General features: G+C 45.3%; 1 protein-coding gene and 1 long non-coding RNA gene across 6 annotated transcripts in view; one reads left to right on the forward strand and one right to left on the reverse strand.

The window, feature by feature from the left end:
* The window catches only part of LOC120101583 (uncharacterized), a 172,009-nt gene that overhangs the window by 36,707 nt on the left and 110,000 nt on the right, over positions 1–25,302 (forward strand). For all 4 annotated transcript variants that reach the window (XR_015684435.1, XR_015684438.1, XR_015684437.1 and 1 more), the window contains 3 exons: positions 18,128–18,336; positions 20,994–21,158; positions 22,072–22,181. This is a non-coding gene — a long non-coding RNA (uncharacterized LOC120101583). The remainder of the gene's footprint in view (positions 1–18,127; positions 18,337–20,993; positions 21,159–22,071; positions 22,182–25,302) is intronic.
* Positions 1–25,302, reverse strand: part of Ttn (titin) — a 272,327-nt gene that overhangs the window by 31,223 nt on the left and 215,802 nt on the right. For both annotated transcript variants that reach the window (NM_032068.1, XM_087654755.1), the window contains 14 exon segments: positions 491–17,596; positions 17,712–18,014; positions 18,104–18,691; positions 18,778–19,074; positions 19,170–19,367; positions 19,869–19,973; positions 20,060–20,647; positions 20,828–21,115; positions 21,202–21,492; positions 21,615–21,902; positions 22,839–23,144; positions 23,241–23,543; positions 23,636–23,932; positions 24,359–24,646. In NM_032068.1, coding sequence (NP_114457.1) covers positions 491–17,596; positions 17,712–18,014; positions 18,104–18,691; positions 18,778–19,074; positions 19,170–19,367; positions 19,869–19,973; positions 20,060–20,647; positions 20,828–21,115; positions 21,202–21,492; positions 21,615–21,902; positions 22,839–23,144; positions 23,241–23,543; positions 23,636–23,932; positions 24,359–24,646 — 21,246 coding nt within the window.

Here is a 25,302-nt window from a genome sequence, read left to right on the forward strand (position 1 = left end):
TTTCCCCCACATGCATCCTTCATACAGTGTCAGAGGAGAACTTGGCAAATCAAAGTGATGCGTGTCCTTTGACTTGAGTCTATTCATGGGGTAACTTTGACTGTTTAGCCAGCCAAAGCTCCACTGAGCTATGCCATCATATGCTAAACATAATTTAAATTTAATTACGTTTCAAATATCAAGATAAAATGATAAAATTTGCCCAAAATTCATTGTGGGCATACAATGGAAGGACAATAGAAACAATCTTAGCACATGTTTCATATAGTTTTTGCACCTACACTAAATGTATGTGTGGTTAGTTAGAATTCTCCTTAAATCTAACAAGCCTTATGTTGACTTTCTAGCTATGTCAATGATTAGAGAGTCATTTTGTGCGATGGCATAAATATTTTGGGGGCATGAACTGAAAGTCTTTTCAGGTGAAATATGACCAATTGGAGCGATTCTCGTTATTCTAGCAAACTACGGATCTGTTTCGTTCTCATACCTGTTATTTTGACTCCTTCCTTTGTCTCAGCTGGCACACCAACACCAAACTCATTTTCCCCAGAGACGCGGAAGTAGTAGACAGCTCCTTCTTGTAAGTTGGTCACTTTGTAAGAGAGGCGGCTACAGTTGTTTGTGACAGACACCCACGCCTTCTTGCTGGCCTCACGTTTTTCTATGTGGTAATTTTTCACTGGTGCTCCGCCATCATTTTCAGGAACATCCCAGGACAGCACAGCGGTCTCCTTGGTCACTTCCCGTACGGTAATATTGGCTGGAGGCCCGGGGGAATCTAAGACTTTGACGACGAAGGTCATGGAAGCAGCGCTCAGCACATTCTGAATCGTCAGTGTGTATTTTCCAGAATCGTTTCTGTTGGCATTCTCAATAGTAAGTGATGTCCGAGAGTCTGTGGAGTCGATGTACGCTCTTGTGCGGAGGTCAGTGTCGGGCTTACTCCAGGAGACGTTGGGGATTGGTCTTCCTCTGAAAGGAACTGTCATGGTAAACGAGGATCCAGCCTTGACAGTCAAGGTCTTCCTCATCTCACTGTCAACATCAAATGCAGGTTCTTCTTCTCTTTCTTTTGCTACCTGGGGGTCGGTGATATCACTGGGGTCACTGGCACCAACCTTATTGAGTGACCTCACTCTGAAAACATACTCGGCTCCTGTGGTTAGCCCACTCATTGTGTATTCCGTGCCTCTGAAGCTCTGAATGGCAACCTTCCAGTCAGTTTCCTCAGACTTTTTGTATTCTACAGTATATCCTGTTATTGGAGCCCCACCGTCAAACAAAGGTTTAACCCAGCCGATGGTGATTGTTGTCTTGCCCGAGTCCACTATCTTGGGTTTGGATGGAGGAGACGGCAAGAACACTGGGTCTTCCGCTCGAACTAAGGGAGAAGTATCACTTGGAAGACTTAGGCCAGCAGCATTTTCAGCAAAAACCCGATACTCGTATTCACATCCCTCTCGGAGTCCTGTAGACTTCACTCTCAGATCATAAACTGGTTTTTTGTTCACACGCATCCACCGTAGGCTGTTTTTCTCACGCCTTTCAATGATGTATCCAGAGATGTCACTGCCTCCATCGGTCTCAGGTCTTGACCAGCAAAGTGTCATGGAATCTTTGGTCACAGATGTAATTTCCAATGACGTGGGTGGACTAGGAGTGGTGAATGGATCTAGTGCCTTCACGGCCACGCTCTCCAAGGGCTCACCAACACCGTATTTATTAACACCAGTTACTCTAAAGATGTATTCATTGCCTTTGAGTAGCTTGGTCACCTTACAAGATGTTGTCCTTAACTCTGCTTCGCATATGGTCCATGCGAGGCGGCTTGTTTCACGCTTTTCTACGATATAATAATCTATATCTGCACCGCCATCTTCCTGGGGACGTCCCCAGGAAAGGGAGCACTTTTCGGCAGTGAGGCCATTTATTTCAAGTGGTCCTGCTGGTGGGCCAGGCTTATCAAGTACTTTACAGTTAACTGCCATAGTCCGAGTCCCTGCAACATTCTTCAGGGTAAGGACATACTGCCCGGTGTCTCGCCTTACACAGTCTTTAACTGTTAATGTGGTGTTAGAGTCTGTCGAGACAATTTCTGTTTTCGCCCTTTCCTCAATTTCAACTCCATCTTTGGCCCAGGAAATTACTGGCAGAGGTCGCCCTGCAATGTCCGCATTTATCTTAAGGACTTCTCCAGCTTTGACGACGATGACGTCTCGGAATTTGACATCCATCATAATTCTTGGCGCCTCAACATCGTCTTTCACCGTAATAGGTCCAGTGGATTCAGACGGCTCACTGACTGAGTCAGCAGCGTTTCTTGCAAAAACTCTAAATTCATAACGCTGGTCTTCAGTTAGCTCGGTTACTTCAAAGTATGTTTCCTGGACATTGGTGAAATTGCACTTAAGCCACCTGCCGTCAGGGAGCTCTCTGCGCTCCACAATGTATCCAGTGATCTTAGCTCCCCCATCGTAACGTGGTTTGGACCACTTAAGTGACACTGATTTCCTTGTGATGTTGGTGACTTCAGGTTGTCCAGGAGGATCGCAAGGATCTCTTGCAGGGACCGGTTCACATGCTTTGCTGCATTTCCCAATTCCAGCGATATTCTCAGCATACACGCGATACTCATACAGCAGCCCCTCATCCAGACCGGACACCTTCATCTGAGTATCTGCAATGAGGACTTTGTTTGCTTTTGACCACAGAATGCTGCTTCTTTCTTTGTATTCAAGGTGATAGCCAATGACTTGGCTCCCTCCGTCATTAACTGGCACTTGCCAGCTTACAACCATGGTAGATTTGGTGGCATGCACGACTTTAGGAGTACCAGGAGGCCCAGGGGGGCTGAATGGATACTCAGCAACAACGGCTGAGGATTCACTGTAGGAACTCTTCCCGTACCGATTCTCTGCACAGACTCGGAACTGATACTCACTTCCTGTTGTCAAACGGACAATTTTAATGGACGTTCTTGCCACTGCCTGTGAAACTACCTGCCATGTTGTGGAAGTGGTTTCTCTCTTTTCAACAATGTAGTTGCTAATTTGGCAGCCACCATCATATTCTGGGGGAGTCCAAGAAATAGACACATTGTCACAACTAACTTCATCAATCCGTATGGGTCCCGGAGGTCCTGGCCTGTCAAGGACAATGACAGTAATGGGAACTGTTATGGATCCAGCAGTATTTGAAACACACAGTTCGTAAGTTCCAACGTCTTCCCTTGAAGCTTCTTTAATAGATAGCGTTGTTACAATCTTAGAAGAAGAGACGTTGACTCTGGTTGTCTCTCGAAGAACCTGACCATCTTTTTTCCAGGCCACAGTAGCTTGAGGTCTTCCTTTAAATGGTATGTCAATCTTGAGTTGGTCGTTAGCTTTAACGTTGAAAGTATTGAAAGGAAGCTCAACGGAAGGCTTTATTTCGATGTCTTTTGCAACGACTGGCACTCCAAGCTGTCTTGGGTCACTTCTTCCTTTTTCATTAACCGCAGCTACCCTGAAGACATACTCTTCTCCTGCGGTCAGGCCAGATATAGTTGCCTCCAGGGTCTTTACTTGTGTGCATGTGCTCCACTTTTCACTGCCCTTTGTCTGCATCTCCACAACATAGCCAGTGATCTTGCTGCCACCATCGCTCTCCGGCTTCTCCCACTTAATCGTAGCTGTATTCCGGGTCACATCTACAAGGGTTACCCTTCCAGGTGGCAGTGGTGGTTCAGACACTTTGACAGGCTCTGTTGTTTCGGCTGGCAAACCAATCCCATACTCATTGGAAGCCAGGACTCGGAAGTAGTAAGAACACCCTTCTTGTAGATTTTCAATTTTGAAAGTAGTCTTGGTGCAGTTGTTTGTAATGGTCGCGTAGGCTTTTCTTGTAGTTTCTCGTTTTTCAACGATATAATTTGTAACCTTTGCTCCGCCATCAATAAGCGGTGGCTCCCAGGACAGCGTCACCGAGTCTTTCTTCACTTCTCTTACAGTCAGATTCACAGGTGCACTTGGTGAGTCAAGAACTCTGACATTGACAAAAGCCGTTTTGGAGCCACTGTTGTTTTCTAGGGTGAGGTTGTACCTACCACTGTCAAACCTGGTCACATTGTCAATCACCAGCATTGTATATGAACTAGTCACCTCGATCTGGGCTCTCTCCGTGAGAATGCCTTCAGCCTTTTCCCACTTCACCTCAGGTTCTGGGCGACCTTTGATAGTGACAAACAGGCGCAAAGTGGCACTTGCCCTCAGAGTGACCACCTTCCTGAGATCAGCATCGAGTTCTATTTCTGGGGCTTCCATCCTCTCCTGAGCCACAACAGAGCCTGGTATAGTTGCAGGCTCACCCACGCCTTCGGTATTGAACGCACAGATACGGAAGTTGTACTCTGTGTTCTCTTTAAGCTTGGTCACTGTGAACTGCTTCCCTTGTAATCCCGATGGTGGCGTACAGGTAGTCCATTCGTCAGCCGCGGCTTCTTTGAGTTCAATCACATAGCCTCTAACGGGTGCGCCACCGTCGTAAATTGGCTTATTCCATGCTAGGGAGACAGAAGATCTGGAGGTGTCCGTCACTTTGGGGTTACTTGGTGGACCTGGTGGATATAAGGCATCACATGCACGGTAGAAAACGGACGGCTCGCTGGGTTCCCCAACACCAGCTGCATTCTCAGCAGCAACTCTGAATTCATAGGAATGGCCTTCTGTGAGGCCAGTCACCCTGAACCGAAGGTCTGTCAATGTCTTCTTGTTGCACTTGGTCCATCTAATGCCTTCCTTATCTCGCTTTTCGAGAATGTACCCCTCGATTTCAGCACCTCCGTCATCCACTGGACGCGTCCATGTCAGTACCATGGAGTCTTTGGTGATCGCTGAGGCCTCAGGTGTTGAAGGAGGGCCTGGAAGCTTGTAAGGGTTACAGGCTATCACAGGCTCAGACTCCAGAGGCTCTCCAACTCCATATTTATTCACTGCCATAACCCGGAAAATATACTCGTTCCCAGGAAGTAACTTAGTGACTTTGTAGTTGAGGGCCTGTACTTCAGTTGACACCTGGGTCCAGGAGAGTCTGCTTGTTTCTCTCTTTTCAATGATGTAATGTGAAATACTAGCACCACCATCTTGCAAAGGTGGGTTCCATGCCAGGTAACACTTTTCGGCCGTGACTCCAGTAACTTTCAGAGGTCCTTCGGGAGGCCCTGGCCTATCCAGCACCTTCACAGTAATAGGTATAGTCTTGGTGCCCCCGACGTTGCTGAGTTTCAAGGTATACTGCCCCCCATCAGTGCGGATGCAGTCCTTGACAGTGAGAGTCGTTTTCTGCAGGGTAGATTTAATTTCCATCCGAGCTGCTGTTTCTTCCAGTTCGTTCCCATCCTTTGACCACACGATATCAGGTATAGGTTTGCCACGGATATCAGCCTCAAGAACAAAGGTCTCTCCTGCACGAACAATGATGACATCTCTGTATTTTGGGTCGAGCGAGGCATTGGGTGCATCAATTTCATCCCTTGCGGTGATGGCGCCGCTGCTCTCAGATGGCTCGCTGAAGTTGTCGGCCGCATTTCTCGCAATTACCCTAAACTCATACCTTTGGTCTTCTACAAGCCCAGTCACTGTAAACTCCGTTTCCACAACATTGGTGAAGCTGGCTTTCATCCAGCGGCCATCAGGTAGATCTTTCTTTTCTACGATGTAGCCGGTGATCTTGCTGCCACCATCATAAGTAGGTTTCTTCCATTTCAACGTGACGCTGTTTCTCGTAATGATGATGGCTTCAGGACGGCCTGGCGGATCACATGGATCACGGGCAACATAGCACTCTGACACTTTGCTAGGCTTGCCGATGCCCACAATGTTCTCGGCAGAAACCCTGAACTCATACTCAAGTCCTTCGTCAAGCCCCGTTGTTTTGAATTTGGTGTCTTGGATGGGGATCTTGTTCAGCTTGACCCACAGAATGCTGTTCTTTTCCTTCTGTTCAAGATGGTAGCCAATAACTTTGCTGCCTCCATCATTGACAGGCTCGTGCCACTGCACGAGCATTTGATCTTTCGAGACAGATGTCACAAAAGGGGTGCCAGGTGGCCCGGGCTCTTTAAATGGATATTGTACAACAACGGGCTTAGAATCCAGGGGAGTACTTTTCCCATACCTGTTCTCAGCAAAAATCCTAAACTGGTATTCGGTGCCTGTTTTCAGTTTGCTTACTTTAATGGTTGTCCTGGCAACCGTTGCTGACACCATCTGCCAGTTGGTAGTGGTGGTATCTCGCTTCTCTACAATGTAGTTGCTTATCTGGCATCCACCAGTATAGGCGGGAGGCTCCCAAGATATGACCACGAAGTCTGCACTCACTTCATCGAACTTCACTGGTCCAACGGGAGGACCAGGCTTTTCCAAAACAATAACGCTGAGATTTTCTGTGGCGGTGCCTGCGTTGTTTGTTGCTGTGACACTGTACTTCCCGAAGTCGTCTTTGCTGCTTTCTTTAATGTGTAAAATAGTCGAAGTAGCTGTTTCCTCAACATTTACTCTTGTGGTCTGTCTAAGAGGCTCACCGTCTTTGACCCAAGAAATTTTAGGTCTTGGTCGGCCTATGACTGGAATTTCTATTTTCAGATCCTCTCCTGCTTGGACACTGTATGTATTGAATGGCAGCTTAAAACTAGGTTGGATAGTCAAGTCCTTGGCTATGACAGGAACACCAAGCACTCTTGGGTCACTTTTTCCTTTCTCGTTGTAAGCTTTGACACGGAACTGATATTCTTGTCCAGAGCTCAGGCCACTCACAACCGCACTGCAGACTTTGGATTCAGCCACAACACTCCATTTTTCTGTTCCTTTGGGCTGCATTTCAACAACATAACCCAGGATTCTGCTCCCTCCGTCATGTTCAGGTTTCTCCCACATAAGGGATGCGCTGGTTTGGGACACATCCGTGAGTGTTACCTTTCCTGGTGGGGAAGGCGGTTCAGAGGCTTTCACAGCATCAGAGGTCTCGGCGGGAACACCAACTCCAAATTCATTCTCAGCCATGACTCTGAAGTAGTAGATGGCTCCTTCGGTCAGATTCTCGACTTTAAAGCTTGTTTTACTGCATTTACTACTCACGTTAGCATATGCTTTTCGGGTGGATTCACGCTTGTCGATGACATAGTTCTTGACCTTTGCCCCGCCATCAATGATGGGTGGTTCCCATACTAGAAGGACAGAGTCTTTTCTTACTTCCTTGACAGCCAAATTCTGTGGGGGTCCCGGGGTGTCGAGTACTTTCACAGTTACAAAAGCTGACTTTGATCCGCTGCTGTTTTCCAGTTTGAGGATGTATTTCCCAGCATCGTTTCTGTCACAGTTGTCTATTGAGAGTTGGGTGAAGTTAATTCCTTTCTCAATTTGGACCTTATCTGTGAATTCACCTTCCTCTTTTGACCAAGTAATCTCAGGTGTTGGACGGCCTTTGAATGGAATATGGATTCTGGCAGATCCACCAGCTCTGACAACAATCCCTTTTCTTAACTCAGAGTCAAGGTCAAGTTCAGGTGCCTCAAGTTTATCTTCTGGTTTCACAGTACCAGGAACTGATGCGGCCTCACCTAAACCAACTTTGTTGAGGGCACAAACTCGTATTTTATATTCTTGGTGTTCGATGAGTTTGGAAATTTCAAATCGAGTGACTCTCAGGCCAGTCTGTGGAGTAACTATTTGCCATTCTTCTTCATCTGCTTTACAGATTTCTACGACATAGCCCAGGATATCACTGCCACCATCGTAAATAGGTTTGCCCCAGGCAAGTGTAATTGAATTTTTAGTGGTGTCTACAATGTGTACATTGGTGGGTGGGCCAGGTTTGAACACAGGATCACATGCCTTATAGTAAACGGTAGCTGGACTTGGTTCTCCAACTCCAGCGGCATTTTCTGCAGAGACTCGGAATTCATATTCATGGTCTTCTGTTAATCCTGTTACCCTGAGTCGCAAATCTGTAATGCGGCGTTTGTTACACTTTATCCAGCGAATGCCACTTCTGTCTCTCTTCTCCACGATGTAACCGATGATCTCACTTCCTCCATCACTGTCCGGCCGATTCCAGCAGACCGTCATGGAGTCTTTGGCAATGTTCGTGACTTCCAAGCTCTTTGGTGGTCCAGGGAGCACAAATGGATTTTTCATGAGGACTGGTGCAGATTCCAAAGGTTCTCCGACACCATACTTGTTGACAGCCATTATTCGGAAAATATATTCATTCCCTTCTAAGAGCTTGGTAACTTTCAGTGAATTAGTCACAACTTCTGAAGCTACCACAGTCCAGGCAAGACGACTGGTCTCTCGCTTTTCCACCACATAGTGAGAAATGTCACTGCCACCATCTTGAAGTGGTGGGGACCATGCCAAAGTGCATTTTTCAGATGTGACTCCAGTAACCTGAACTGGCCCTTCTGGTGGTCCTGGTCTGTCGAGCACTTTCACATTTACTGGGAATGACTTAGAACCGGCAACATTCGAGGCTCTCAAAATATACTGTCCACCGTCAATTCGAATGGCATCCTTTACGATAAGTAGAGCTTTGAAATCCGTGTTCTTTATTTCACATCTGGCAGATTCTTCAATTTCCTTGTCTCCCCTTAACCACTCAATGGTGGGTAGGGGCTTCCCATGGACATCAGCCTCAAGCCTGAATGTTTCTCCAGCATTTACCACTATTGTGTCTCTGAACTTTGGATCCATTGAAATTCGTGGGAGTTCAACCTCATCCTTCGCAGTTATTGGTCCAGTACTGTCAGAGGGTTTGCTTATTGCACCCGCTGCATTCTTTGCAATTACTCTGAATTCATATCTTTGATCTTCAGTAAGACCCGACACAGTGAACTGAGTTTCGATGACATTTGTGAAACTGGCTTTCATCCAGCGGCCCTCTGGTAAATCGCGTTTCTCTACGATGTAACCTGTAATCATACTGCCACCATCGTACACAGGTTTGGTCCACTGTAAAGTGATTTCGTTTCTCTTAACTATGATTGCTTCTGGGGTTCCTGGTGGGTCACAGGGGTCTCTGGCTACGTAGCATTCGGAATTCTTGCTCGCCTTGCCTACCCCAACAATATTTTCAGCATAAACTCTAAATTCATACTCAATGCCTTCTTCAAGGTTCAGTGCTTTAAACTGGGTGTCGTGAATAATGGTTTTGTTGACTTTTGTCCACAAAATACTATTCCTTTCCTTTCTCTCAAGGTGGTAACCTATGACTGGGCTTCCCCCGTTATTGATCGGTTCATGCCACTGTACAACCATAGAATCTTTGGAGACGGCTGTGACAAATGGTGTTCCTGGAGGGCCTGGCTCTTTGTAGGGATATTGGGCTACAATTGGTTCAGACTCCAGAGCAAAGCTTTGTCCATACCGGTTTTCAGCAAATATTCTGAATTGGTATTCTGTACCCGTTTTCAGTTTGGTTACTTTGAGTGTAGTTCTGGCAACAGTAGCAGAGACGACATCCCATACTGTGGTGGTCGTATCTCTCTTCTGAACAATGTAGTTGGTAATCTGGCAGCCCCCTGTGTATAAGGGTGGGTTCCAGGATAATGTGATACTCTCAGCACTGACCTCATCAAATTTAACAGGCCCTTTTGGAGGATCGGGTTTATCTAGAGTTATGATTTCAATAGCCGCTGTTTTCTGACCCACAACATTGGCAACTGTGATTCCATAGTGTCCACCATCGTCCTTATGAGTTTCTTTAATACTGAGTGTGGTGAGGTCAAGGGAATCGATAACATTGATTCTGGTGGTCTGCTTCAGTGGCGCCCCATCCTTAGTCCAAGAAATGCTTGGTTTAGGACGTCCAGAAATTGGCACTTCTATTTTCAAATCTTGGCCAACCTGTACACTGTAACTGCTGAATGCTGGTCTTACGTCCGGCTCGATGACCAGATCTTTGGCAGTGATTGGAACCGCAAGGGATCTGGGGTCACTTCTTCCTTTCTCATTTACAGCAATGACTCTAAAAAGGTACTCCTCTCCCTGAGTTAGGCTGGTAATAACTGCTTCAAGGGACTTCACCCTAGCACACTCTGACCACTTATCGGTGTTTTTAGCTTGCATTTCTACAATATACTGAATGATTTTACTGCCGCCATCGTGTTCAGGCTTTGTCCAACTCAGAGAGACACTGTTTCTGGTGACATCGTCCACGGTTATTTTTCCTGGAGGTTGTGGGACTTCTGCAACCTTGATCGGATCTGCAGTGCGGGCAGGCAGGCCAATACCATATTCGTTCTCAGCAGTAACTCTGAAGTAGTAACTGCACCCTTCTTGGAGCTGATCAATTTTCCAAGAATTCTTATGGCAGTTCGTTACAACGGCAGCATATGATTTTCTTGTGGCTTCTCGTTTCTCAACAATGTAATTTTTAATTTTTGATCCTCCATCCAACAAAGGAGGTTCCCATGTAATTGATACCGAGTCCTTGGTGATTTCTGTGACTTTTAGGTTAACGGGTGGGCTTGGTGTGTCCAGGACTCTCACAGTCACAAAGGCAGATTTTGTTCCACTGCTGTTTTCTAATGTGAGAGTGTATTTTCCACTATCATATCGATTGACATTGTCAAGAACAAGAGAGGTGAAGCTGCTAGTGACATCGATTATAGCTGCGTCCCGGATTTCACCATCTACCTTCCCCCACTTGACTTCTGGTGTAGGCCGGCCTTTTATAGGAACAAACAACCTTAAGGAGCCACCTGCCCTTATATTAATAACTTTCCTTAGTTCAAGGTCAAGATCTATATCTGGCGCTTCAAGTTTTTCTTCAACCATTACAGGCCCAGGGACATCAGCATGCTCCCCGACTCCAGCCTTATTAATGGCACAGATCCGGAAGTTGTATTCATGCTTTTCCAACAACTTCTCGACTTCTAGATTTGTCTTGTTGATCCCAGTTGGTGGCGTACACATTGTCCATTCACCAACACTCACGTCACATTTTTCCACGATGTATCCTTGGATTTCACAGCCACCATCATAAATGGGTTTGGTCCAAGAAAGGAAAACCGAAGATCTGGTAACATCCATGACTTTGGGGTTGTTTGGAGGGCCTGGTTTATAAATGGGGTCACAAGCCTTTTGGTAAGCAGAAGGGGGGCTTGGTTCACTAAGTCCAGCAGCATTTTCAGCAGAGACTCTGAATTCATAATTGTGATTTTCTAAGAGTCCAGTCACTCTCAGACGCAGCTCTCCAATTAGACGCTTGTGGCATCTTGTCCACCTTATGCCTTCTTTGTCCCGTTTTTCTAGAACATATCCTAGAATCTCACTGCCACCATCAGATGCTGGTCTTTCCCATACAACAATCATTGAGTCTTTGGTCACAGCTGTAACTTCTGGAGCCTTGGGTGCATCTGGGACTACAAATGGATTCTTGGCAATCAATGGCTCAGATTCAAGAGGCTCCCCAACACCGTATTTGTTCACAGCCATTATCCGGAAAATATATTCGTTGCCTTCGAGAAGCTTCGTAACTTTACAGCTGAGAGTTTGCACATTGGCATCCACCAGAGTCCAGACGAGGCGGCTGGTCTCTCGCCTCTCCACAATGTAATTTATGATATCGCTGCCACCATCCTGAAGCGGGGGTTTCCAGGCTAGCATACATTTTTCTGCTGTAACTCCTGATATAGCAACAGGTCCCTCAGGTGGCCCTGGTCTATCAAGAACTTTGACATTGACAGTAACCGATTTCTCCCCTGCAACATTTTTGGCCTTCAGGATATAATTGCCACTGTCCACACGTACTGCGTCTTTGACACTGAGACTGGTGGCGAAGTCGGTGGTCTTAATTTCTAACCGAGCTGTGCTTGAAAGCTCCTGGTCACCCTTTACCCACTGAGTGGTTGGTATTGGTTTGCCGTATATATCTGCATCGATCTTGAATGACTCGCCAGCCTGAACCACAACCGTGTCCTTGTATTTGGGGTCCATGCTTATTCTGGGTGGCTCTACCTCATCCCTGGCTGTTATTGCCCCGGTGCTTTCGGAGGGCTCGCTGAACACTCCTGCGGCATTTCGAGCTATAACTCGGAACTCATATCTATGATCTTCAATTAGGCCAGTTACCTCAAACTGGGTGTCAATGATATTTGTAAAACTGGCTTTCATCCAGCGGCCGTCAGGTAATTCTTTCTTCTCAACAACATAACCGGTGATCTTGCTCCCACCATCGTAGGTGGGTTTCTTCCACTGAAGAGTCACAGAGTTCCTTGTGACGATGATTGCCTCTGGACGTCCCGGTGGGTCACATGGATCGTGAGCAGCATAACATTCTGATGGCTTACTTGGCTTACCGATGCCAACGATGTTCTCTGCAGACACTCTGAATTCATATTCAATGCCTTCTTCAAGGCCAGTCGTCTTGAACTTGGTTTGTGGAATAGGTGTTTTATTCAGCTTGACCCAGAGGATGCTATTTCTTTCCTTGCGCTCTAGATGGTAGCCAATGACTCTGCTCCCACCATCACTGACTGGCTCATGCCATTGTACCTCCATGCTGTCTTTGGAGGCAAGAGTGACGAATGGCGTGCCAGGGGGACCTGGCACTTTGAATGGGTACTGGGCAATAACAGGCTCTGAATTGAGGTAGGTACTCTTCCCATATCTGTTTTCCGCTGCAATTCTGAACTGGTATTCACAACCAGTCTTTAGTCTGCTGGCCTTTATGGTGGTTCTTGCGACTGTAGCTGACACGATTTGCCAGGCAGTTGTGGACGTGTCCCGTTTCTCTACAATGTAATTATTGATGGAGCTTCCGCCATCATACTTTGGTGGTTCCCAGGAAAGAGTAACACTGTCTGCTGTCACTTCATCCATTTTAACTGGTCCAGTTGGAGGCCCTGGCTTGTCAAGGACAATAACATTAAGGGTTTCGGTGGCTTCGCCTGCTGAGTTAGTCAGTTTAACTGTGTAATGTCCGACATCTTCACGGCAGGCTTCCTTTATTGTCAGTAGAGAATTGTTCTCTGTGCTCTCTGCATTTACTCTAGTTGTTTGCTTCAGCGGTACGTCATCCTTATGCCAAGTGACAGTTGGTGTAGGGCGTCCGATGAATGGTACATCGATTTTCAGGTCTTCCCCTGCCAGTACAGTGAATGTATTGAAGAGGAGTTTGAAGGCTGGTGGTATCACAAGGTCTTTAGCAATTACTGGCACACTCAGTTGTCTCGGGTCACTGATGCCCTTTTCATTCTGAGCTGAAACACGGAAAGAGTATTCCTCACCCTGGATCAGCCCGGTGATGGTGGCTTCTGTGACTTTCACTGTGGCACATGTGGCCCATTTATCACTGCCTTTGCTCTGCATCTCTACGATGTAGCCTAGAATTCGGCTGCCTCCATCATGTTCCGGCTTCTCCCAAGAGAGAGACACGCTGTTTCTTGTGACATCCATCAAGGTTATTTTTCCTGGAGGAAGAGGTCGTTCTGATGCCTTCACAGACTCTGCCGTCTCAGCGGGCAGTCCGATTCCATATTCATTTTCGGCGAGGACCCGGAAATAGTAGCTACATCCTTCTTGAAGCTGGTCTATCTTCCAGGAAGTCTTGTGGCAATTTGTTGCCACAGTTGAATATGCCTTTCTTGTGGATTCTCGCTTTTCAACAATATAGTTCTTTATTTTTGAGCCTCCGTCAAGGAGAGGAGGCTCCCACGTCAATGTGACAGATGTCTTTGTGACCTCCTTTATCTTTAGATTCTGTGGAGGGCCTGGTGTATCTAACACTCTAACATTGACAAATGCAGACTTGCTTCCTGAGCTGTTTTCTACAGTTAGGATGTACTTGCCACTATCGAATCTGTTAACATTTCCAACAACGAGCAGGGTGTAAGAACTTGTGGATTCAATGCTAGCCTTGTCCAAAGATTCTCCATGCTCTCGGGCCCACTTGACTTCCGGTGCTGGTCTCCCTTTGATAGGGACAAAGAGTCTCAAGGTGCAGCAGGCTCTTATAGTAACAACTTTGCGTAAGTCAGCGTCCAGTTCTATCTCTGGAGGAAGCATTCTTTCCTCTGCCTTTGGAGTTCCAGGAACGAGGGCAGGTTCCCCAAGTCCCTCAGAATTCATGGCATAGATGCGGATTTTATATTCCTGATTCTCTATGAGGTTGGTGATGGTATAGGAAGTTGCCTTGAGCCCAGCTGGTGGAGTGACAACTTGCCATTCATCTTCTTCAGGCAGGGCAATCTCAACCATATACCCAGTGATTTCTGACCCTCCATCATAGATAGGTTTATTCCATGCAATTGAAATGGATGACCTGCTTGTATCAAGGACACGCGGGTTACCCGGCGGGCCAGGTTTAAACACGCTGTCACAAGCTTTATAAAATGGGCTGGTAGCACTTGGAGCACTGACTCCAGCTGCATTTTCTGCCATAATTCTGAACTCATATTCATGTCCTTCTGTCAGCCCAGATACTTTAAATCTTAAGTCAGTAAGGGCTTTTTTGTTGCATTTTACCCAGCGTTGGCCAGCTTTATCACGCCGCTCCACAATGTAGTTGATAATCTCACTTCCACCATCAGAGTCAGGATGCCCCCAGCAGACAACCATGGAGTCTTTGGTGATGGTTGTAACTTCTGGGTTCTTGGGTGGATCAGGTGGTCCATATGGATCCACTGCAAGCACAGGCTCTGATTCAAGTGGCTCTCCAACCCCATATTTATTTACAGCCATGACACGGAATATATATTCATTGCCTTTCAGGAGCTTAGTGACCTTCAGTTTTGTTACTTGGACTTCTGTGGCAACATTTGTCCACGCCAACCTGCTGGTTTCACGTTTCTGTACGATGTAATGATCGATTTTGGCACCTCCATCATCCAGCGGAGGCAACCACGACAACACACACTTCTCTGATGTCACATCAGACACAGCCAAAGGTCCCTCAGGTGGGCCTGGTCTATCAAGAACTTTGACATTGAAAATGTGTTTGGCAAAGCCACCAGGATTGGTTGCTGTCAGGATGTAAGCCCCACTGTCCGTTCTTGAGGAATCCTTGTTTATCAGATGAGTGGAGAAGTCTGCGATTTTTATTTCTAGTTTCCCTGTGCCTTCAAGCTCCTTTCCGTCTTTAGCCCATTCCATCGTCGGAGGTGGGCGACCTGAAACATCAGCTTCCAGCTTGAATGCTTCTCCAGCTTTTAATGTGATGGTATCCTTAAATTTAACATCCACCATTATTCTTGGTGCCTCAAGGTCATCCCGGCACGTGATGGCATCTGACGGCTCAGATGGTGGACTGATGGCACCGGCGGCATTTTTGGCAATCACACGGAACTCATAGGCAGCATCTTCGGTTAGGCCACTGACTGTAAATTCGTTCTCCAAAATGTTGCTGAAGTTGGCCTTCAGCCACCGTCCATTAGGAAGGTCCCTCTTCTCAACCACGTAACTAGTAATTTTAAAGCCTCCAGTGTATTCAGGCTTAGCCCACTTCAGTGCCACTGTGTGTCTTGTAATGTTTAGAGGTACTGGTTTCCCGGGTGGGTCAATGGGGTCCAAAGCAAATGTTGGTTCAGATGGTTTGCTAGGCTTGCTCTTGCCTGCCATGTTTTCTGCAATTACTCGGAATTCATAAGCAATGCCATCAGTAAGTCCAGTTGATTTGAAAATGTTGCCTGGTACTAATGCTTTGCTCACGGTCTGCCAGAGAATGCCATTCCGTTCTTTCCTTTCAATGTGATATCCTAAAATGGGGCTTCCACCATCAGAAAGTGGCTCGTGCCAGCTAATTGTCATGGAGTCTTTGGTGACTGCAGTAACCTGAGGGGTACCAGGAGGCCCAGGCACCTTAAATGGATAGTTAGCAACTACAGATGCAGATGTAATGCCAGGCCCAACTCCGTATCTGTTTTGAGCCTTTACACGGAATTGATACTCCACTCCTGTCGTCAGACGGGTTGCTTTGTAGGTGGTGCGTATAACGGTTGTTGCTAACTCCACCCACGTAGTGCTGTCTGTCTGTCTCATTTCTACTACATAGTTGCTTATTGGTACACCTCCATCATTCTCGGGAGGCTCCCAAGAGAAGGTTACAAAGTCAGATGAAACCTCATCGAATTTGATTGGTCCTGTAGGTGGTCCCGGGATATCATGGACTTGAATGGTTATGACATCACCAACCTCTCCTACAGTGTTCTTTGCTGTTAATGGATAGGCTCCGCTGTCACTTCTAACACACTCATTGATATTTAAGATGGTTGAGGTTGCTGTATTTTCAACATTAACTCTCTGTGTCTGCTTAAGGATTTGGTCTCCCTTTTTCCATGTGACTGTGGGCTTGGGTCGACCAAGTACTGGAATTTCAACTTTGATGTTGTCACCAGCTCTGGCAATGACTAGCTTCTGATAGATGCCACGGAGATCCAGCTCTGGGAGCATTGTCTGCTCTTTGACAATGACAGGTCTGCTCTCTCTAGGGGCACTTCTGCCTGCACTGTTTACCGCCATCACTTGGAAGGTATATTCCTCTCCTTCTGTTAGGTTCCTCACCACACATTCTAACCCTTTCACCGTTGAGATGTGGGTCCACTGGTCAGACCCTTTCCTCTGGGCTTCAATCACATAACCAGTGATCTTGCTACCACCGTCATGCCTTGGTTTGGGCCACGCCAGGCTGACTGTGTTCTTGGTAATGTCCATAATGTTCAGGCTATCTGGGGGTAATGGTGCTTCGGAGGCTCTTACAGGCTCTGTGGTTTCTGTTGGCTCGCCAATCCCATATTCATTTTCTGCCATCACTCTGAAGAAGTATTCACACCCTTCCGTCAAGCCGGTCACTTTATATGTACATTTATGGCACTTAGTGGTGACTGTGGAGTATGATTTCCTGGTGGCTTCACGTTTCTCCACAATATAATTTGTTATACGTGAGCCCCCATCTATCAGAGGTAGGTCCCAGTGTAGGGTGACACTGTCCTTTGTGATGTCTGTTGGCCTTAGGTTAAGGACAGGGCCTGGGGTGTCTAGGACTCTGACGTTAACGAAGCCGCTTTTCTTCCCAGCTGGGTTTTCGATGGTCATCACGAATTTACCAGTGTCATATCTGTTACATTCTGGGATAATGAGAAGAGTAAATGACTCTGTATTTTCGATGTTGGCTCTGTGCTTCAGGTTGATATTATCTTTGGTCCATGTCACTTCAGGTGCAGGACGACCTTTAATTGGCACGAAAATCCTAATACTGAGCCCTGCCCTAACCACCAGTGTTCTTCGCAGCTCGGCATCTAGCTCAAAATCAGGAGCTGTTTCCTTCTCAACAATTTCAACATTTGGAATCACTGCTGGCTCCCCAACACCTGCATCGTTGACGGCGCTAATTCTAAAATTGTATTTTTCCTTAGTCTGAAGGTCAGGAACCACAAACTGAGTGATTCTGAGGGCCGTTCCCGTTGTATCTTTTATCCAGGCATCGTCTCCTACTTTTTGATGCTCTACCACGTAGCCAGTGATCTCAAGACCACCATCATAATGAGGCTTGCCCCATGCTAAAGAAGCTGATTTCTTGGTGGTATCGGTGACATGTGCATTTGAAGGCGGTCCTGGAGGATCTGCACAAAAGAAACAAAGATAAAAGCATATATTAAGGGCTTTGCTTTCGGGTAGTTTACATAAAATATCAGAAGGCTCAAATGAGCAGTGTTGGAGAAGATCACAGGTACTAACATGCAACGTCTTTCATCAGAACAGGATTCGAGGCGTCACTGGGTGGGCCGATCCCTGCTCTGTTTTCTGCACTGACGCGGAATTCATAGGTATTTCCTTCCTGTAGTCCAGTTACTTTGCACCTGAGATCGGAAACTGGTGTTTTGGTGGCTCTCACCCACCGCAGGCCTTTCTTTTCTCTCCTTTCTACATGGTATCCTGTGATCTCGCTGCCACCATCATCAATTGGCCTCTTCCAGCTGACGGTGGCCGTGTTCTTGGTGACGTTTGAGATCTCTGGTTTTCCAGGAGGGCCAGGGGGACCTACAAAAGAAGAAGATGATTTGATTTTCTGACCTGCTGTGAATGCTTTCATGATAATCATTACCACCTCTACCATATGCTCTACATACCAAATCTGTCCACCATTTTGACAGGCTCAGACTGAACGGGTTCTCCTTTGCCGTAATGGTTTACTGCTGACACACGGAAGAGGTATTCGTTTCCTTGGATGAGTTTGGTTACCACATGCCTGCAAGCCTGAATATCTTCAGACACCACTGTCCACAAAAGTCGACTGGTTTCTCTCTTCTCAAGAACATAAGCTTTAATTGGTGAGCCCCCATCTTCTAAGGGAGGTGTCCAGGTAAGTGTTGCTTTTTCGGCAGAAACATTACTGATTTCAATGGGACCTGGGGGACCAGGTACATCGAGGACTGATACCTTCACATGTTCTTCCTTTGTGCCGAAAGGATTGGTAGCAGTGATGGTGTACTCCCCGGCATCCTTTCTCGTGGCATACTTAACTGTCAGCATAGAAGATGTAGGGGTTGAAGTTATTTGAGCTATGTCTGATGGTCTGATATCTTTTCCTGCCTTCGACCAACTTGACTTAGGAAGAGGTTTGCCAAGAATGCTAATGGCACTTAAAACAATGCTATCCCCTGCCTTGACTGTTAGTCCATCTTTAATCGTTGGATCAAGGACAATGGTTGGTGCCTCTGCAAAGGAAAAAAAAATCATCAGAAAATGAAGGGGGGTTTAATTTTCTGCTTTTTGATTTGGGAGAAATGTAAGCTTTACACACCATATTCATCCTTGCAAATAATGGTTCCTGTGCTCTCCGACGGAGCGCTGATAGCACCTGCTGTATTCTTGGCTCTGATTCTGAATTCATATTTTCCACCTTCAACAAGGTCAGTTACGGTAAAGGCACAGTCTGGGACATTAACATGGTTGGCTTTCATCCAAGACTTAGAGGGTAGATCCCGCTTCTCCACTATGTACCCTGTCAATTTATGGCCACCATCATATTTGGGTTCTGTCCAGATGAGAGTCACTGAATTCCTTGTTACACTAATAACCTCAGGTTTTCCAGGAGGATCTAAAACAGAAAAGAAAGTCCATCAAACAAATTTCCAATGCTTGCTTCATGGAGCATAATCCCCCCCAGGCTTAATCTCTTTATTAATGGCTTACCAATTGGATCAAGAGCCACAACTGGCTCTGACGGCAGGCTTGGCTTGCCCACTCCAGCTAGATTGATAGCCATGACTCGGAATTCATATTCAAGACCTTCTGTTAATCCTGTCACTTTGAAGTCTTTCATCCTTATAGGAGTCTTGTTAGCTCTCTTCCACAGAAGGCTGTTTCTTTCCTTGAATTCAATATGATACCCTACAAGTGACCATGAACATATCAATTCAGATTGAGATTATACAGACTGGTTTGAATTATATATAATATACATATATATAATTATAAATATATAATTTATATATAATTATAAATATATAAAATTTATATATTTTTATACATATATAATATATATAATTATAAGTATATAATTTTATAAAATTTTATATACTCACACATACTTTTACCCAAGTTAGTTATTTGCAGATATATTGAAAAAAATAACTTTTGTTATCTATATTTTTATTTTCTGGGTGTAGTGCCACTTTTTCTCTTGCAATATACACATATATTACCATTTCTTTTGGAAAAACAGTAGATATTTACTCTAAAATTACTTTCTTTAAGAACTATTTATTGTCTTTTAAATAAAGTTAAATATTAATTGTGTACATATATAAACAACATATTTCTAAGAAACACTGCTATAAAAACTCAGAGGATAAGAGTATATGATTCGAGTGTGATAAGAGTATGTCATACCTGTAATTGGTGAGCCACCAGTCTTTTTGGGGTCAGTCCATGTTAGAGACACTGAATCATGTCTGACATCCACAATATTGGGAGGTGGGGGAGCATCAGGCACATCTAGAGAAAGGCAGAGAATGTAAGATTTCTAAGAGTCTCCGTAAAGCCACATTTTGCCCTTTTTTCTTCAACTTTAACATACTTACCAAATGGATGTTTGGCAACAATTGGCTCTGACTTCAGGCCTTCCCCTACGCCATATTTATTTTCAGCGCTGACCCTGAAGGTGTACTCTATGCCCTCGTGAAGTCTGGTTACTCTGAAGGTGGTTTTCTGGACAGCCGAAGCACATGTCACCCACTTGTTATTCACAGAGTCTCTCTTCTCTAGTACATAGTTGGTGATTTCAGAACCTCCATCGTCCTTTGGAGGACCCCACTTCAAGGTCATGGCTTCTGCCGTGACTTCATCAAATTTGATTGGCCCGGTGGGGATGCCAGGTTTGCCAACAACCTTTATGGAGAGAGTTCCTTCCTTGGTGCCAGCAACATTCTTGAGTGTGATTGTGTATTTTCCAGCATCGGATTTTTGGCAATCATATACTACAAGGGTTGTATTAACTGCAGTTGATTCGACACTGACTCTTGTGTCTGTTGCTAGAGGATCTTCTCCCTTCTTCCAAGATACTGACGGTGCTGGTTTGCCTTTTATGGGGATCTTGAGACGGAAGTTGCTGTTTTCTTTAGCCAAGTAGCACAAATCAGGAAGATCCTTTAAGTCAAGATCGGGAGCCACTATTAAAAAAACAAAGTAGACACAAATTATTTGTATTGAAATTATTGAGATTAGAAAGTCACCTCAGACCACTATAGTCTTAAAAGGTATATATGTTCAGTAAGCCAGTGTGTTGGGACTCTGGCAGACACTTCTGATGACAAGCAGGGGAAAGGGAAGTTGCTTAGGGAGATGCTTACCAACATCATCCTTGGCCACAACCATGATTTCACTTGGGGTTCCTTCGCCATTTTCGTTCTCTGCACTCACTCTGAAGGTATACTCCTTCCCCTCCTTCAGATCTTTTGTGGAGTACTGTAGGCTCAATGATTTCATGACCCGTTGCCACTTATTCTCTTCCGTCAGGAAATCCACCACATAGCCCGTGATTCTGCTTCCGCCATCACTGCGAGGCTTTTTCCAGCCAATGGTACAAGATGACTTGGTTACTGCCAGCACTTTCAGGTCAACCACAGGTCCAGGAGTTTCTAAAAGCGGAGAAGAGATGAGTCTAAACCCCAGGCAACCAAGGTAGGCTGTAGTTCAATGTGATGGGTCCTAGTTTGTTGCTTACCAGAGGCTTTGACAGCATCACGTGTCTCACCCGGATCCCCGATGCCATACTCGTTTTCAGCAAACACTCTGAAGAAGTAGGATTTCCCCTCCTCCAAGTTAGAGACTCTGAAGCTCGTTTTGGGGCACTCAGTTGTCACTGTCGACCAGGACTTCCTCTCTGCATCCCGTTTTTCAACCACGTAGTTTATGATAGGGCTCCCGCCATCAATAATAGGAGGATCCCAGGTAATATATGCAGAGTCCTTGGATATTTCCTTAACAGTCACATTGACAGGTGGCCCAGGGGTGTCTGAGTAACAAGTAGAGGTTAAATAAGAAATGAACAGGAACACATTAGAAGATATACGAACTATGGTTTCAAACACACAACTGCGGTTTCACACACATGATTCTTTCCTTCAGCAGACTTACCGAGCACTTTCACTACAATGGTGTACTCCTTTTTGCCACAGCTGTTCTCCAAGGTTAAGATGTACTTTCCTGCATCGTATTTGTTCACATTTTCGCAGCGCAGGAAGGTGTCAAAGTCTGTCGACTTTATGTCCAGGCCAATCCTTTCTCTTAGATTGACGTTAGGTTTAGACCAAGTAATCTTTGGAGGTGGGCGTCCTTTTACTGGCACGTAGAGTCTCATTGTAACTCCAGCACGTAAAATCAGTGTTTTCCTTAGTTCAGCATCAAGTTCTCCCTCAGGCGGAACTATGTAGTTTGGGGGTGAAGAAGAAGTCATAGGAATGTAAGCATCACATATATTGCTAAAGGCTCTCCTTTATGATTTCTAAAATGCATGTCCTTTGTAAAACTGATTTCTTGTTGTTTTAAAACATCCTCAATAATTCAATACTCTAACTTGGTTTTTTATTTCTAGATATGTGTTTCTGTGTATGTTTGAATATGTGAGTGCAGAATCCATGGAAACCAGGAATGGATGTTGGAGTTCCTGGAGATGATGTGCCAGGCGTTTGCAAGTCACCTGAAGTGAGTGCTGGGACCCAAATGCTCTCTTAAACACTGAGCTAGCTCTCTAGCCACCAAGGTATTTTCATTTTTCAATGAACTTCTGACACAACCAAATATTCCTTAGAGGATCCGTAGTCCTCGCACATGAACCTTGTGTATCTAAGACTCTATGTTGAAAGAACGCTTCCTCCAGCTTTGATTTTTCTTTTCTCCATTCACCGAAGGCATCCTGCATATACGTCACTCTATTTGCTATTTTATTGTAGGGGAAAAAGTATGTAGTAGATAAAATAGACTGCTAGGAAAAGATTTAAAGGAGCGAAAGAGTTATAGAGAGGAAACAAATAGAAGAAACAAGAGGAAGAGAACTTACAAGAGCCTCCCAGTTGTGTGTTTACTGAAGGGTTTGTTGGATGAGTAAGTAACAAATAGGAGGAGAATAAATAGGTCATAACTTAAAAAAAACCCTCCTTATTCTTAGAATAAAATCCTATATTCCTTTGAAAACCACCTGTGACCTTCATTCTATTTGGCCCGGTAAAAACGTTACATACCACCTACTCTTCTCAACCTGTTCTCCTGGAACTTGTAGATATGTATGCCTAGGAGTTGATTAGAACTCTCTCTTAGGTTACAATGGAGAGAAAGTCTCATTTGTCTTTTGATGGCACTTACTTAGGATGTCTTTGGGACAGTGTTTATCTGGCACATCACTGGGGTCGCTGTACCCGATCTTATTAACGGCATACACTCGGAACTGATACTCCGTATTTTCCATCAGACCGGTCACCTCGAAGCGGGTTTTCTGTAGCTTCTCTGGTAAATTGCACCTCACCCAGTGATCAGAATCAGCTCGCTTTACTTCCACAAGATAACCAATGATGGGGCTGCCACCATCGAAGGCTGGCTTGCCCCACGATAGACTCACAGAACTACGGGTGGTATCATAGACTTTAGGGAAAGCCGGTGGGCCAGGAGGATCTGAGGATAAATGACAACAGGAGAGAATTAGTGAAAACTTCCTTTCTGGCTGTTTAATGCTGAATACAGAGTATGGGGCTCCCTCAGGTAACTTACACAGTGGGTCTTGCGCATACACGGCTTTGGACGCATCACTGGGCTTGCCAGGTCCGGCTTTGTTTATAGCAGTAACTCGGAACTCATACTCAGTGCCTTCCTGGAGACCTGTCGCTTTCAACGTTCTTTCTATAACCGGTTTTCTGTTGACTTTGGTCCAGTTAACTGCCTGGGTTTCCCGCTTCTCAACCAAGTATCCAGTGATGGGTGAGCCGCCATCATCAGCGGGCGCTTTCCAGCTGACCGTCATGTGATCTTTAGTGACGTTGCTAATGACAGGAGGGTCACAGCGTCCAGGCGGGTCTGTAGAGATGGAATGATAAGTTGCTTTCCTAAGCGAAAAGGTGGCATTTCAAAAAGGTAAGGGGCCACCTGTGGAAAATGTTCTTGCTTACCATATGGGTTTTTGGCAATTACTGGCTCAGTGAAGATGGGATCGCCGACTCCATATTTGTTTTCGGCACAGATACGGAACTGGTATTCATGGCCCTCTATAAGTTTCTCCACAGTGCAGCTGGTGATGGGCACAGTAGCAGAGACCTGAGCCCAGTTGGGCCTGCTCGTTTCTCGCTTGTCAACGATGTAGTTGGTGATTTCTGAACCTCCATCTTCCAGGGGAGGCTCCCAGGACAGCATTGCACGGTCTGCATACATCTTGTTGATTTTCACAGATGCTGGAGGACCTGGTTTATCTGGAGAATGGAGAAAAAGAGTGGAGTGCTTTACTAAAAAGGGAAATGAGAATAAAGAAGAGGTCTAGAGAGTAGGTTACACTCAGCATTGTCATCCACTCCCGTGTGACTCTAGAAGTCACCTCACTTCTCAGACCCCTGTGATGCTGGAATATGTGGCCACTAATACTCTTTAGAAATCAAAACCACTATTCTGTAATACTGTTGATTTTATTCTTAGGACATATTTTGTTTATTGTTGCTGTGCTTGAGACAGGGCATCTTGTACAACAGTCTGGCTTAGAACTCCCTGAGTAGGGGAGCATGACCTTGAACTCCTGAACCTCCCGCCGCCTCAGGAGTTCATTGCCGTGCACAGCTTATAAACTTGTTTGCAGCCCTTCAGGCTAAGTGAAGCATGAGGTTGTAATCAAGTACTTTAATTACCTAGTACTTTAAGCTTAATGGTGGCTGATTTGGAACCGCTGGAGTTTTCGGCAGTAATGGTATAGTCTCCTGAGTCCTTCCGGTTCACACTGAATAGCTCCAAGGTACACAAGTTCCGCTTCATCGCCATCTTTACGCCTTCGGTTTGTTTTATTGGTGTGCTGTCTTTCTTCCAAGAAACTGTGGGCATCGGTTTACCAAAGACAGTCGCATCCAAGCAGACGTTAGTCCCAGCTTTCACGGTAAGCAAAGACTTCATCTCGACACTGAGTTCTATCCTAGGAGGAACTGGGGAGAAAGAAGATTGAAGGTATTAATGAATGCAAAACTGTATTGTGCAATTACTACTGATTGTTGTGGTAAATTCAAATTTATTTCATGAGTGAGATTTTATCTTATTATTAGTTATGAATTTTTAATATTTGGGATTGAACCCAGGTCTTCATACACGGTAGGCAAGTGCTGTACCACTGAGCTACACCCCTACTTCTTCATAATTATTTTCATTTAGTTATTATTTACATTTATGGGTAAAAAAATGGGTATTTTGCCATAATTGTGCATTGTGGAATGATAAGCAAACTCATACAACAGTGACCTCACCTATTCAGTGTTACTAAAATCTGCTGTTTTAGTAACCTTGAAATTTATAATACATTATAAATTATGATACCACTCAGGGGAGTAGATCACTTCAAATGATTCTTCCTGTCAGACTGAAGCTTTGGCGTTCTCTTCTTATCTCCCTCAGCCACTTATTTTTAAGCTATATACATTGTGTGAGAGTTAAATAGGGTTAATATAAAAATTTGACACTACTGCAAATAGGAATCCCAAGACTTGGCTTCAGCACTATCCCTGTGTTGCTTCTTTATCATCTTTCTGTGAGTATGTATCATTAAAATCTCTCAGCCTTCAGACTTGTAACTCCTTTCTTAGTTTGC

Source organism: Rattus norvegicus, chromosome 3 (genome assembly GCF_021556685.1).
Source record: "Rattus norvegicus strain SHRSP/BbbUtx chromosome 3, alternate assembly SHRSP_T2T, whole genome shotgun sequence".
Lineage (NCBI taxonomy): Eukaryota > Metazoa > Chordata > Mammalia > Rodentia > Muridae > Rattus > Rattus norvegicus.